The sequence below is a fragment of the Pelecanus crispus genome, chromosome 3 (assembly GCF_030463565.1).
Source record: "Pelecanus crispus isolate bPelCri1 chromosome 3, bPelCri1.pri, whole genome shotgun sequence".
In the NCBI taxonomy this organism is placed as follows: Eukaryota; Metazoa; Chordata; class Aves; order Pelecaniformes; family Pelecanidae; genus Pelecanus; species Pelecanus crispus.
Genome location: NC_134645.1, coordinates 66,256,618 through 66,271,669, shown reverse-complemented (window position 1 = coordinate 66,271,669; position 15,052 = coordinate 66,256,618). Strand labels below are relative to the sequence as shown.

Below are 15,052 nucleotides of genomic sequence, written 5' to 3'. Positions count from 1 at the left end.
CCCCAGGGTACTCAGGCCCCTGAGCTAGAGGATAGGGATGGGGACCAGAATGGAGCCCTCATAGTCTAGGAGGAGGCAGTTAACGACCTGCTATGCCACCTGGATGCTCACAAGTCTATGGGGCCAGATGGGATCCACCTGAGAGTACTGAGGGAGCCGGCAGAGGAGCTCACCAAGCCACTTTCCATCATCTATCAGCAGTCCTGGTTAACAGGGGAGGTCCCTGATGACTGGAGGCTTACCAATGTGACGCCCATCTACAAGAAGAGCTGGAAGGAGGACCCGGGGGACTACAGGCCTGTCAGCCTGACCTCGGTGCTGGGAAAGATTGTGGAGAGGTTCATATTGAGTGCGCTCAACAGGCACGTGCAGGTCAACCAGGGGATCAGGCCCAGCCAGCATGGGTTCATGAAAGGCAGGTCCTGCTTGACCAACCTGATCTCCTTTTATGACCTGGTGACCTGCCTGGTAGATGATGGAAAGGCTGTCGATGTCATTTACCTGGACTTTAGCAAAGCCTTTGACACAGTCTCCCATGATATTCTCCTTGGGAAGCTGGCAGCTCATGGCTTGGACGGGCGTAGTCTTCGCTGGGTAAAAAACTGGTTGGGTGGCCAAGCCCAGAGAGTTGTGGTGAATGGAGTTAAGTCCAGTTGGCAGCCGGTCACGAGCGGTGTTCCCCAGGGCTCTGTTTTGGGGCCAGCCTTGTTTAATATCTTTATCAATGATCTGGATGAGGGGATTGAGTGCACCCTCAGTAAGTTTGCAGATGACACCAAGTTGGGTGGGATTGTTGATCTGCTGGAGGGTAGGATGGCCCTGCAGAGGGACCTGGACAGGCTGGATCGATGGGCCAAGGCCAACTGTATGAGGTTTAACAAGGCCAAGTGCCGGGTCCTGCACTTAGGGCATAACAACCCCATGCAACGCTACAGGCTTGGGGAAGAGTGGCTGGAAAGTTGCCTGGCCGAAAAGGATCTGGGGGTGTTGGTAGACAGCTGGCTGAACATGAGCCAGCAGTGTGCCCAGGTGGCCAAGAAGGCCAACAGCATCCTGGCTTGTATCAGGAATAGTGTGGCCAGCAGGAGCAGGGAGGTGATTGTTCTCCTGTACTCGGCACTGGTGAGGCCACACCTGGAATACTGTGTCCCATTTTGGGCCCCTCAATACAAGAAAGACACTGAGGTGTTGGAGCGTGTCCAGAGAAGGGCAACAAAGCTGGTGAAGGGTCTGGAGCACAGGCCTTATGAGGAGCGGCTGAGGGAACTGGGATTGTTTAGCCTGGAGAAGAGGAGGCTGAGGGGAGACCTTATCGCTCTCTACAACTACCTGAAAGGAGGTTGTAGTGAGGTGGGTGTTGGTCTCTTCTCCCAAGTAGTTAGCGATAGGACGAGAGGAAACGGGCTCAAGCTGCGCCAGGGGAGACTTAGATAGGATATTAGGAAAAATTTCTTCACGTGTAGGTTAATGGTTGGACTGGATGATCTTAAAGGTCTTTTCCAACCTAAACGATTCTATGATTCTATAAAGCCTCCTAATTTTTAAGCGTGAGTGTCATGGCATGCTCTACAGTTTTCCATATTGGAGTATCACAAAACCACCAGGTTGACAGTGTTCAGGCTTAAGGGCCAGGGCTGGGGACTGTGCTGGAGTGCATCCTGGGCAGCCAAGGAAGGTTTATACTGCCCAAATGCAGCTGTTAAGATGAACTCAAAGCCTTCATCTCTCACAATAGCTCTCTCCTCTGTGCTGGGTGAGGTACCTCTTACCTTTTTTTAAAAACTTTGATTTAAAGTGGAATTTTACTTTTTGTAATAAGCAAATATTAAATTAAACTCCAGGTTAGGGACTGCTGCCAGTATCTCTAGTTCTTCTAAATACCACTTACAGATTGCACCTTTCTCTTAGATGTTTCATATAGAGTAATTATGTAGGGAAATTCCACCGTTGAATTTCCAGAGTAGAAGTGATACTCTGAAGTCCTTGTTTATCTTTTTTCAGGACACCCTTATTATTACTAGGCACTAAGTAATTTTTTATGTCGACAGCAGTTTTGTGCCCAAAAGAAGGCAGTGGTCTTTTCAGTGAGGAAGACTATGATTTCTTTGTGACATGAATGGGCACCTATAACAAACACAGGTGTACTAACTGCATTTGATTTCCCACATAGTAAGGCAAGCTATCTGGGGTGTATAAATTTTGCACAGAGATTTATTAGTATTTTCACACTGGGGACTAAACTGAGGTTATTTAGGTACTTTAAATCATACTAAAAGATACTCAAAAACCAGGTAATCCAGAAAGTGTGACCAGAATGAGCAGTATATCTGACACAAGGCTGCTTTAGCATTCACCTTTGCTCTTGCCATGATGCTTTGCTATCACACTGAAAAGCCCTCTAATATATGTAATACCAGTTTATGTTTTTACCGTGCTCAGCTGACTGCATCAAGGGAGTGGAAAATCACACAATCATACAGTGCCTTGTTGATCTTCTTGTAATACATCAATAGCTTAATTGCAGTTTCAAACAGAATAAACCAAATATTTTTACTTTCGTATTTTCTTTACAGTATTCATGTGAGTTGGGAAGGAATAGATATATTGATCACTAATCAAATTCAGTGTTTTATCAGTGAGGCACCAAAGTGACTCACTGCTCTATTTATACAGTTGCAGATGTATAGAAATAATAGGGGAGGAAGTAATTCAACACTTACCTTAGACAAAAATGGTCATTCAATATGGCTGGCCCAGAAATGGGAAGAATTTTGTTGTGTGACATGGGGCCTTGTTATAACTGAGTGAAATGCAAGGATGTTGTCTCATGTTGAGGAGTAGGGACATTTTGTTGGCCTTAAGCACTAGACTAACAGGGAAATAGATAGTCTGCAGCAGAAAGGGGATGTGTTCTAGATTGAAGATGAATGTCATGGGTTTGGGTTTGGTTGTGGAGTGGGGGGATCCTGATTTCTTTCCTGGTTTGATGCTTTTAAATTCTGGCTTCAGATGTTTTTAAAATGGCTGAAGTACTTCTGCTTCGTGCTATTAGACCTTTGCTTGCAGGAACACGTGTAGTATTGACAAAAGCACTCTCAGGTATGGTCAGATCAGCAGTGGAAAAGGAAACTAATCTATAGCTAAACCTCTGGATTGAGGTCCCTTCCAACTGCAATGATTCTGTGATTTTTACTTTCTCTCTTTGATTTTTTGGTAATTTTTCATGTGTAACCCTGACCCTAAAATCCAGTTCCTCCAGGAAAGACTCCTGTAAGAACTGGAATTCAGCTTTGAACAAAACTGTGGTGTTGAAGAAAGTGAAACCAAATAAGAAGGAAGTGGGTGGGGTGGAAAGAATCCAAAACAGCAAGGACTTTTTTTTTCCTTCCACCCCTAGTCTCACTAATGTTATGGTGACTTTTGTTTATAAGTTGACAGCCTTCTTAATAATGCAGTACCTATCTCTAACTGTGATAACATTATTCTCAAACAACAACACCAAAAAAAGAGTTCAATAAATAATTGCAAATTAGTAGGTGAGTCCTCACCCAGAAATAAGCTCTTCAGATGAACCAGACACGCTATAATGTAATGGGTACTGACAGTAAACGCGCTGGTTTTGAAAAGAAAGGCATGATTGATCATTTAAAATTTCCCTTTCTACTGCCTCCTTTTGTTTTCTTCAGTCACAGATAAAGCCATGTCATGTAATCCAGTGCATGTCAGTTCAGTCTGATTTCCTAAGAAATTTACAGCTAGCAAGACAGAAATTTTCAGGCAAGAATGAGAATAATTATGTTTTATGAAGAAAACTCAGTTTTCTGAGTTGATCTCTTTTAAAATATTTGGTCTTTATTTCACTATTCTAATTAATGGTGTTATGATATGCTGGACATGTTATGAATATATATAATATTTCTGTCAGTGGAGCTTCCAAGCTTTGTTTGTTATTACCTCTGAGAAGACTTCACACAGTATTTGTGGCTACTCTACTTGTGGTGTTTCTTTGAAACAGACTTGTGCATTTTCTGGAACCAAAAAATATTCTTCCAAAGTGGCTTGAGAGAGAGAGGACTTCTAATTCCCATTATTTACCTATTGTCCATGATTGAACAGCTATTTCATTTAGGACAGCTTAGTTTATTCCCAGTGACTCCAACTTGCATTTGTTAGTGGATTAGGTGTACTGCTTGCTGATGGACAAAATTCTTACGGTTTTATTCTGTGGGCTTTCCTTGAGGAGTCACCCAGAAGTCTTTCTAATCTTGAATGAGGTTTAATGAACCCTTGCTCAATCTGCTGTGTTAAGGCAATTGTTTCTCTTTGGCTCTTCACTGATCCATTAATACAGCATTTAGGAATGGTCTAGTAATAATACTAGACAGCTTTTTTATGATTTCAGTTTTCATTTTGGATATATTCAGAACTGAAATCTGAATTAGAGTTCTGTGGTAAAACTTAGTTTGTGTAAGGACAGGCAGAATAGAGCAAATAGCTCTGCCTCTGAAATGCTGTCTTTAGGTTGGGTATTTGTAATTGTTCTTTCCAAGATTGCTACCATAATGCTTTAAAGATGCAAAGTGATTCTTTGAGTACTAAGAGCCACCTCCTAGTCTTTATTAATTTTTTTCCATTGTAACTAACTCAATTGATAGGCCCCCAGTTAGGATGTCAAATTAGTCAGCATTTGTAGATCTTCAATAGTGACCTTCTCAAGGAGTAGTAGAAAGTTTGGGGACAATTTTTTGTTTGTTCTTAGTTTTTTAACCATCATAGTTGACCTGTTTCAGGTTCTGCACAACCATGCTGTTACAGGTTCAGGGAAATAGTCCTGATGTAATGCAAATAGTGGATTAATCTGGATTTGCTTGAGCAACTGAGCAAAACTTATTGTTAACTTTTTCAGAAAACTTGGCAGGAACTTTGCCATTGAACAGGAAGCCTAACTTTTTTCTTTTTCTAAGACGTGGAAGGTTTGATGAGGGGCTTGTTAATTTTTTTTCTTTGGCCCTCCATGACAGAGAAAAATTGTATTATGTATTTGAAAAGTTGTTCTAAACTGTTTCCTCCAAAATGTTGATGGAACACAACTGTAAATTCCCAGCCTCTGTGCATGATGATATGCTGCACCTTTTTCCTGGATACTGGTAAATGAGCTGATCACTGTAATAAACCCTCATAAATATATGTATCTTCTCATTGTTTTAACGTTAATGTTTATGATATGTATCTTTCCACATACAACTTGGTTATGCTTAATAGAATACCATTTGCAACTGTTCTGCTTTGTCTTACTGTAAAATTAAATGGAGGAGGAAGCTGGACTGAAACAACTTGGATTTAAAGGTGTATGTAAATTATGTTACTCGCTATGCTCCGTCTTTGAGGCAAGGCATGTAGTTTTATATAGGAATAAAAAGTGTGATTTCATTGCCCGTTAAAATACGAATTCATTGGTGCAACAGTAAAAATGTAACTGGTAAATGGGGATGGAGAAGAGAGACTGTCATTATCAAGATGAGAATCAGCAGCCCAATTGCTGATACTTGCTGTTAATCTACATATTTTAATTAATGAATAATTTTGGAATAACAGATCACTTTTTCTCCTCAATATATTTTATGCACTGCATTATTGCAAACATTTTTCAACATCACTTGCAACATAAATTGCAATCCAGTCTCTTTCTGAGCAGAGAAGGACTGTGTTTCAAATGAAGTAAAAAATAAAAAACATTATTCAACTTTATTTGCATGCTTTAATCCAGAACTGGTTTAAAATTTATATTAGTAAGGAAATTAATAAAATGCTGAAAATTTGTGGAAGAAAGTTTCTCCTGAATGTGTTCATTAGTTCTTGGAATGGTGGTGCCTGATACGAGCTGTCATAGGTAATAACTTATTTTTGTCCAGTCCATAATTCAGAGATGTGTTAGCAGTCTGTACTGTCAAAGAGAAGAGTCTGTAAAGACTTGCACAATGTCATGCAAATAAAACTCTTTTCTAAGATCAGTCCTGCTCAGGAATGCTATCTAGAGTTCTTAGTGCTTCCTCCGCTTAGCCTTTTTTTCATAAGTTAAATTGTTGTAATGTAGGCCAACTACAAATCCAGACTCTCTTGGGTTTACATTTCTCTTTCTTCCTTTTTTTTTTTTTCTTTTTTTTTCTCTGGTTACTTTTTAAAGTCATTTTATGCATGTGCTTAGTTATAAATAACCAGGTTAATTCCAATGGATTGAGTGACCACCTTGCATGTTTCAAGATAAGCTCATCCTTTCCCAGATTAATTAGAACTATGGTAAATGCCTAGTACTCATAATTAAGATTGTGATTAAAGAACTCCCCTGGTTCTTAAGTGCCTGGCTGTTGTAGCAGAGTTCACAGTCTTGAATTAAATACCTGAGCTTTCTCCTTAATGGGTACAAAAGAATGAGAATGGCAACAGCCTCGATATGGCTGAATGGATACTGGATGGGAGTTGCCTAAACCAGTCAGTAGTGAATACAGTATCTCCAAAATGCAGCCTCTTTCCAGGGTCTGTGGCTTTTCCTCAGTAGCTTTCTGTGCTTGAATTCATAGCCCTGAACAACCTCTGTGGATCTGGGCAGCCGTGAGGCTTCAAAAATCTAAGCAAAGTTTTGGTCCTATCTCTTAGAAGGTTTTCAGGAGTAGAAAAGTAGGCTTAGTTTCTTGCCTGAAGAAATTCTAATGTAAAAAATTTAACTTTCTCAGCTCTCCCTCAGCTGTGAGGCTATGAAAGTGGTTTTGGACAGAGAACGTGCTCATTCTGTTGTGTTGGAACTGTCCCACTCCGCGTGGCGTAATCAAAATCATTGAGGTTGGGCACAAAAAGCAGGAATTAGAAGAACACTCTAACCTGGGGCCAAGGCAATCATGGGAAGGGTAAGAGGGTAGGATTCCTGTCTTCCATTCCTCCTGCAATCATGGATGGATGGCAGAAGGGTTCTTTAATCCAGGTTAACTCAGCAGTGGGTTTCTTTCTGGGTTACCTGATGAATGACTGTTCTGCGAGGCGTGGGGTGGAAATTATTACCTGTGATACGCTGTGATCAAATACTATATTATAGTATACATTCTCAGAAGTAGAATTAATACTGCACAGATGTTGCTACTCATGGAGGGGTTTTTGTTATTTTGGAGTTGTGACTGGCATTCTTTTTTGCAACAGTGCAGATTTTGCAGAAATGAAGAAACTTGAGCAGCGCTGGAGTTTTATCACTGAGCTGTTCTGTGCTGCGCAGCATATGCAAGCAGTGAGTCATTGGATCATACCTGCAGGTTTCCAGTGCTACGTGGAAAGTAGCAAGTCCCTAGCCCTGGAAAGTGTAATTTAACACCTATACTGCGTGGAGGGGAAGTACAAGTTCTTACAGACTTTCTTTAGTCTTAGACATATACCAAGAACCTGGAGATTGCTTAACCATTAAGAAAGTGAACTGGAAAGACATTGTATGATCACAAAACCAAATATAGAAACCCTTTAACTTTCATATATTGCCATTTAATCTTTTCCCTGTTGCTAGACGTTATTGCTTACTGGCACTTACAGTGCCAAGTTCTACCAGCCAAGTTGGCCACATAACAGTGGCATGGAAGGGTCACTTGCCATAGCTTTTACATGCAATTATACACATACTCCAGATGTGCCACAGACGACATGCACCCAGCTTAGACCTTCTCTGCTTATGAGCTCTTCCCATGTATCTCTTGTGAGAGAGCGAAAAGATATGGAAGCTTCATGTGGCATAGTGGGTGATGTTGCAACCACAAAACCAGCTTATCTGGCTTTTTAGGGTCTCTTTCCTGGATGCAGGTCAGGGGATGGTCTGGGATAGGGTGAAATGCTCTGGCAGGCCTGACAGCCTGTGCGACACCACTTCTTAGGTGTCTTCAGGCTATGTTCTTGCCAATTAATCTAGTGACTTGAAACAGTAATTTTAAATTAGCTGTTGTAAAGTACATTGCTACACAGAAAGTTTCCCTGATGTAGTTTTGGTGGAACCTTGCATGTATCTGAGGGTAAGGGAGTTGTCTTCCCTCTCCTCTGTCCAAAAAATTCCCTCATTGTCAAGAATAAATGTCAGAATTTTCCATCCAGGGATATACTGGTTCTTCTTTCCTTTACAGCTCTGGGTTTGATTACACCCATGTATTGACATCCTTTCTGGTCATTTTGGTAGGGGATGCATGTAAATTCATTTTTATTTGAGAATTCTTTAAACTTTTTGTTGGTATTTTTCAGTTTGGTTTTTGTCCTTTTTTGGTTTTGTTTTACTCAGATATGTATCTTCTAATTCATAAAGTAATGCAGTATACCTAAGTAGGCTCTAATGTATGAAGGGGGAAATGCCATCCTAGCAGTGCTAGTCAGTCTTTTTTTTTTAATCCTCCCTGCCTTTAAGTGTTACAATTCTAAAGATAAAAGCCCCTGTCAGAGCTGTTAAGAAAGCCTGTTAAATATCTATTAAGCAATTGCTTTAAATAATTTCTTTCCCTTCTACAGCTGTACTACATAAGCAGAAATTTCACTTGGTTTCACACCACCATAAATAGTGTTCAGGGGTAGCTCTGTTTTAGTCTAGTGAGCTAATGGGCATCATCTTCTAGGAGCATTCAGCATGTCACCACTGATAATGTACGAGGTACTTCCATACCAGATACAGTCCTTTTGTTTGAAGCGCTGGTGCATTCATAATGCTGAGGACCAGTTGCTGCTGTGATAGCAAGGCATGTTATGAGTTTACTGATTCATGGGAGACACTGTCTCCTTTTCCTCCATAACTAAAATCTGCTGTTTTGTACAGTGATTATATGGTGACACAATGTACATGAGTTCATTAATGCACTTTGTTTCTTTTGCCCTTGTTTTCCTTCAAGGCCAAAGATGGTGACATGAGCAGGTTACTAGTTATTCTGCCAAATAGGAGGAGGCATCCTGTCCAAACTGTGTTGCAGAAATACTGGATGACTGCTTTAAATGTCAAATTACTGAACGAGATAAAAGGTTACCCTGCCTTGTCTTCTGGCTGGGTTTTTCATCCAAGCATACATTGCATCCAAGTGTACAAGCCTGCAAGTAAAGTAAATCATGAAAGGCTTCCTTTATGAATCCCACAAAGGGATTAGAAGTGACTGCAAAATTCAGCACTCTAAGGGCTAAAGTGTCTATGTGCATCCCAACTAGAAGAAACACAAATGTTCAGAGGATTTTGCCAATGGCACTTTGAGTGCTGGAACAGAAAAAGGATAGCAGTAGCGTATGGATCTTGGACTTGGCACTTAAATGCAGTGAAGTTCTGAAGCATCCTCAGGTGATGACAGATTACAGTTGCTTTGAAGTTTTGTACCTTCTCCCTCTTTCTCCATCTTCAGAGATACTACTTGCTTTCTTACACACCTTGTTTATCTGATGTGACTCCACCATAAGCTCTTCAATGTGAGAATTGCCTTTTGCTACAGATATGTGCTAAGCACTTTGGGAACTTGGCTAGCAACATTTAGCAGTCTTACAATCTAAAAATATTCCCTCTTTTTCCCTCTTTAAGAGACCTCTGTTAAAATATGGGATAGACATTGTAATGTCAGTTAATTACATTGCAGTTCAAATCCTGTACATTTTTTGTCAATTGACCTTCATTATATCATCAGAAGCACCTTTTTTTTGTTGTTGTTTCTACTTATTGTGAAAACTACCCATGCATGCATTCTTATACTACAGTTGGTACCCTGGGTCTCCAGGGAGTAGGAACTGTGTTTCTTGTTCCATGACAGTCAGACCTTCAGCAGTAATTAAAATGAATACGTTTGTTATGGATAAACCATTTATGGAAATGTGATCTCATCTTGGCATTTGAAAGATAATGCAAGCCAATTAAAACATTGTGGAGGTTGTGCGACTTTGAAACTATCTCTACAGTCATGTAAGTTTCTTCTTTTTTTTTAAAAAAAGAAAAAAAAAAGTGTGTTCTAGAGCCCATACCAATTAAGATCTCATCACAGTAACTTACAGTAGAAGCTGATTTTCAGTTTCATTTTGTACTGAAGATGTTCCTAGGAATTGCTTTGTAGTTTTGTTTCTGCTTCCACTACCAGTGTTTGCAAAAACAAAATGTCATTGCCCAAGAAAACCTATCTTTCTTTTCTTTAATTTTTTTAAATACAGACTACTTGAGTTAGTGTCATGAGTAGTTAAGCAGCCTATGGGATATACTGTCTGGAGACTCAGTGTTTTTAGTGGATCTGAATTATTAAGTTTGGTTTTGTTTGTTTGATTTTAATCCCATTTTTCATCCAGTACTCTAAAAGAGAAGCCTGCTGTCTTCCTGTTTGTTCCACATAAATGGGAAGACACGTGAGTTGAGTGTCTGGAGCGTCGCCAAGAGTGTAAATGAGCCCTGCAGCGGCGCTGATGGAAATCATAGCTGAGAGCAGTCATGTGTGTTGGTCAGAGACCATCTTTCACATCTCACAAATGATTTGTGAGGGAAGATGGTAGCAAGTGGAGTGAGCCAAGAATATGCTAGCTGATAACTTGTTATGCTTCTGTCATTTGATCACATCAGATCATATGCCCTTTCTCTAGCTAGTAGGTTCTCAGATCTCATTTTATACAAGGAGTAGCAGTCAAAAGTTAGCAGTCTTTTTGCTGAAATTCCTATTGCTTCATAGCAAGGTTTTGATCATCACTTCCTTATTGCGCTTGATAGCTGACTTTTCTATCATTCACCTGTTACAAGCAAGTTATTGGCACTTGTGACAGAAAGGATTAGACATGTATGTGCTAACTTTTTACAGTTCAGCTCTATAAAGGTGGGAAATTTAAAAAAAAAAAAGAAAAGAGGGAGGGGGAGAAGAGATTTTGAAGAGCAAGGGCTTGTAAGAATGCCTAGGCTGCTGTGTACTTCCATGTATTGTAGTGTATGGCTTCCAGGTTTTGATCTGTGGAAAGCATTAGGTATTAAGAAGCTGTACGAAGCCAAGATGGAACAAGAGAGCAGAAAATCACATGAAGCAAATGAGGTTTTACAAGCAGGGAAAATCGGGACACGCAAACCGCTGAATAAGATTAGTCATGGGCCTGGCTGTCCATCTTGGTCTTAGCATGATAAGAAGAGATTTGTCAGTGGGAAGTGACTGTTGTCTGTCTCTGGGTTTATGAACTGTATGCTACAACTGTGTTTCACTGAGCAGTGTAAGGAGAGTGCAAATCACCGTTTTTCCTTAAGTACTGAATATACATTTTTTTTAGCCAGCTACTGAGCTCTGACAGCTATTAGAAATGTCAATAACGTTTCAGGGTAGTTAATAGCTGGTGGGGCCCAACAGCTGGATGAGAGGCTGACCAGTAGTTTACAATTCACTTAGTGCCAGACAAAATTGTTCGGGTTTGAAGTTTTAAATTCTGCAGGTATAGGCTGAGCAGCAAATGGAAATTAACAACCCTTATATCTTATGTACTTATTAACCAAATGAGATTATTGAGGGTTTTTATAATTGACTGTTGCTTTTCAGCTATTCTGTAGGATTTGTTCTGTGGACAGGAAGAAAGGTATCACTGTTCCTCGTCACTGGCACTTGTCTATGTGCCAGCAAATGCAGCAGATTGCAGAGTAGTTTGCAGAGTTCATGTCAAGAAATACAAAGTGCAGCATTCTTAATAATTTGTAATGAGAAACAGATTTTCTTCTCTGTCAAGTTCAGGTGTTAGTGCTCTATAGCTTGTATCTCTCCCTATAATTCTGAGGTAGGCTGTGTAACACCTTTAAGATGGGAATATCATTTTGCCCATTTCACAGAAAAGGGAAACTATGAAGAAGAAAATTGGTTCAGAAACTTTGCTTTGCTCTAAAGCTAAATACTAAATATCTGAAAAAAAGATTATAGTCCAGGACTGTTGTAGTTCAGAAGAGTAGCACATCCTTCTCTGTTCTCTCTAGTATTTATCCAAATTACTCAGCTTCCATTTATGAAGGACAGGGAGAGAGTCAGGGCAAAATAACATATAAAGACAAATGTAAAAGTGCCATTAGTAATGGTTGTCTTGGGATACTGTTTATAGCAGAAACAATTTTCTGTAAGAATAGGATCAAGCTCCTGACTGGCATTTTATTTACAAAACAAAGAAGCAAACAAAAAAATCTTGGAGTAAGGTGTGACAACCTGTAATGAAATACAGTTTTTCTGCTGAGAAAAACATTTGTAAAGATGCAGCACGTTTCAGTGCATAGAAACTTTTCAGTCTGACTGTCAAAATGCAAAGGTGGTTATTTATGTCCTTCTCCAGAAAAACGGCACGCTCATCTGTGGACAGGCTCTTCTGTCTGTACCTGTAAGAGCAAGTAACTAATGCTTAAAGTTTCTCTTGTATGGAGAGTTCAAATTCCCCTACAGTTATTAAATGCCTGCTTACCAGTAATGGATTTTTTTGCCCTCTCTGGAGGGGGAAATAACTGCAGAGAGGAGTGTTCTCCCAACCAGAGATTCAACAGTAATGATGGGTGTTCAGTGGCTGCAGCATGCTAAATTGTGCTGTGTTAGAGTAGTCTGCTTCTTTTAACCCACAGATCAGCATGTTTTTTGTCCTTTATGAAGGCTCTGAGATGGTTCTAGAGATCATCATACAGCTTGCACCTGAGAGGTGATCTAGGTTGCTGCTTCAAGTTGTTACAATTTTCTACTGTTCCACTGTAATGTGGAAACTGCACAACAAAATAAAAGGACAGAAAAATTATGTTTTTACAGGAACCTAAGGGCAGTAATCTCCCAAAACATGCATCCGTTTGCCTCCTTTTTTCTGTTTGTTTATTTGTAGGCTCTGCTCAGACACACTGTGGCAAAGTTTGTTTTGCTTTCTAGTCTAAGGAGATTACCCCAGGGTGTTATGTATTAGTAGCTGTCACAGAACCTAACTATAAAATAAAAACCTAGTACCACTGAGAATCGTGTAATAAATAAAAGAAATGGTTAACAGTCAGTAATACTAACTTAACTGATGCCCCAAATTTCCATGTGAAGCGGAGAACTGTAGTTCTTAGGTGCTGAGGAAGTTGTAGGGACCGATACATTAGTGTTAGTGTGATTGATACTTTTCCTGGTATGCTTACCCCAAAAAACTCAGGCTATTTCAGACCAAGCAAAGCATAAATTCCAGCACTGGAGGGATTTTATGTTTTGAACAAGAGAGAGGATGGTAAGTAGCTCAGACTCTCTCAGTCTTCCATGGGGCTGGAGCGGTTGGAAAGGGAGAGGGGAGGGAGGGAGGACATCTCCAGATGCTAAAGGCATTGCACCACAGCACATCTCACTACATTTCCCCACTCGCCCACCACACCACCCTCTGGTAGATCACATCAAATTCCCACTCCTCTTCAAAGTAAGGTGTTGGATGGGGCTTTTAGTTCTTATTCCTCCTGCTGAGTTCAAGACAGGACAACCCTTCCCTCATGAATTGGAGCTTACAAATTGTTTTTTAGCTGCTCGTTATCAAGTGACTATAATACACTTACTGAAAATATCCTAGGCTGGGAAATCCTCATGTCAAACAGTTATTAATGGCTTGTTTCACATAATACATATGTATCTGTGTCACCTAAGTAATAACTTGTATTGTATGCATTTTTTCCTTCCTCCTTTGTTATACTGATAGAAATGAATGGAAGGACTGTTTATAAATCATGCAAAGCTCGTGGATTAAAATATGGACCAGCCGGGTTAGCTCAGTTGGTTAGAGCATGGTGCTAATAACGCCAAGTTCACAGGTTCAATCCCTGCTTACTGCAGGGGGGGTTGGGCTCGATGATCTCTCAAGGTCCCTTCCAACCCAAAGCATTCTATGATTCTATGATTCTATGGATGGATTCCGGCTATTGAGTCCAAGGCCAAGTTGATCACTGGATTGTCTTTCCTTCTGTGGTCAGACGTAGGAGACAGCAATAAATAATCCATTGAGCTGTACCTCTGGGGCCAACAGTTGCATCTTCTCAGGAGGAAGCAACTTGATTGTTCTATCTCCTTTATCCCAGTAACAAGTGGTGCTAAGAAGCTTCTGATGTCTGGTCTAAAAATGGAAGTAGCTGTGGCTAAAAGCATGTGGGTGGGGAAGGGAGGTAATAACAGATGAATCTTAATTTTTTTCCTTCTTCCATCTCTTTCAATTCAAGGTCTTGCTCTGTATAACATATACCTCCACATTTGAGCTGAATGGGAGTTCAGTGTTGAAGATTGCTGAGGTAAGTGCCTCTGTCGTACCATTGCTTGTGTCACTTAATGTTCCCCTGCTACCTAGAGTGTGTCTTCCATTCATATCCTGAAACTGAACTAGTTCAAATCACAATTACCATCTCAGGGACTGGTACTACCTTGCGTCTAGTGTGAAGAAATAGCTGCAAGTTGGGCAGGGCTGGCAGGCTTGCATGGGAAGGCACTTTTGGAAACTGACTGACAATTGTATACTACGGCATTGCATATTTACTAGTCCTCATATTTACTTTGCTTTGCCTTTTGCAATAGAAAAAAAACCCTTGAGTTCTTTATAACACAGCATTGTGCTGATTCCTTACCTGGTACAAGTCTAAAACTAATGAAGTTTCCTCAAGAGACATGTGTAGGCCATAATGTGCAATGTTAGCACAAGTGCCATGATGTGCCTTGTTAGCCTTGTGTGTATCTTTTTCCTAATACATCCAAGTAAAAGGTTTATTACACCTCTAGGTATATGGTGTTCTCCTGGTGCTATTAGTCACTCTTCTCCCTTTATTCCATTAGATTTTAGTCTGAATTAAATTGCAAAGGAACTTTGGCTGTAGAAAAACATAGGTGCAGGTCTATTAAGTGAGCCTTTGTAGGTGGGTGATATTTTCAGTACAGCATGTAGCAAGCCATAAGGCTGTTTGCTCAGGTTAGAGAAGATGCATACGAACACCTGATCCTCCTGCACAGCACATGCTGTTGTGTGTGTGATATATTATAAAATTATATTGTTAATGTGGTGTGGGGAGAGCTAATGCCCATGGAGCAATGTAGAAGTTACATAC

At 40.3% G+C, this 15,052-nt stretch overlaps 1 protein-coding gene across 1 annotated transcript in view; it reads left to right on the top strand.

Annotated features, from left to right (window-relative positions):
- Positions 1-15,052, top strand: part of ARFGEF3 (ARFGEF family member 3) — a 92,478-nt gene that overhangs the window by 24,689 nt on the left and 52,737 nt on the right. Inside the window, exon 5 of the mRNA XM_075707898.1 lies at positions 14,180-14,248. Within this exon, the coding sequence (XP_075564013.1) occupies positions 14,180-14,248 (69 nt within the window). The remainder of the gene's footprint in view (positions 1-14,179; positions 14,249-15,052) is intronic.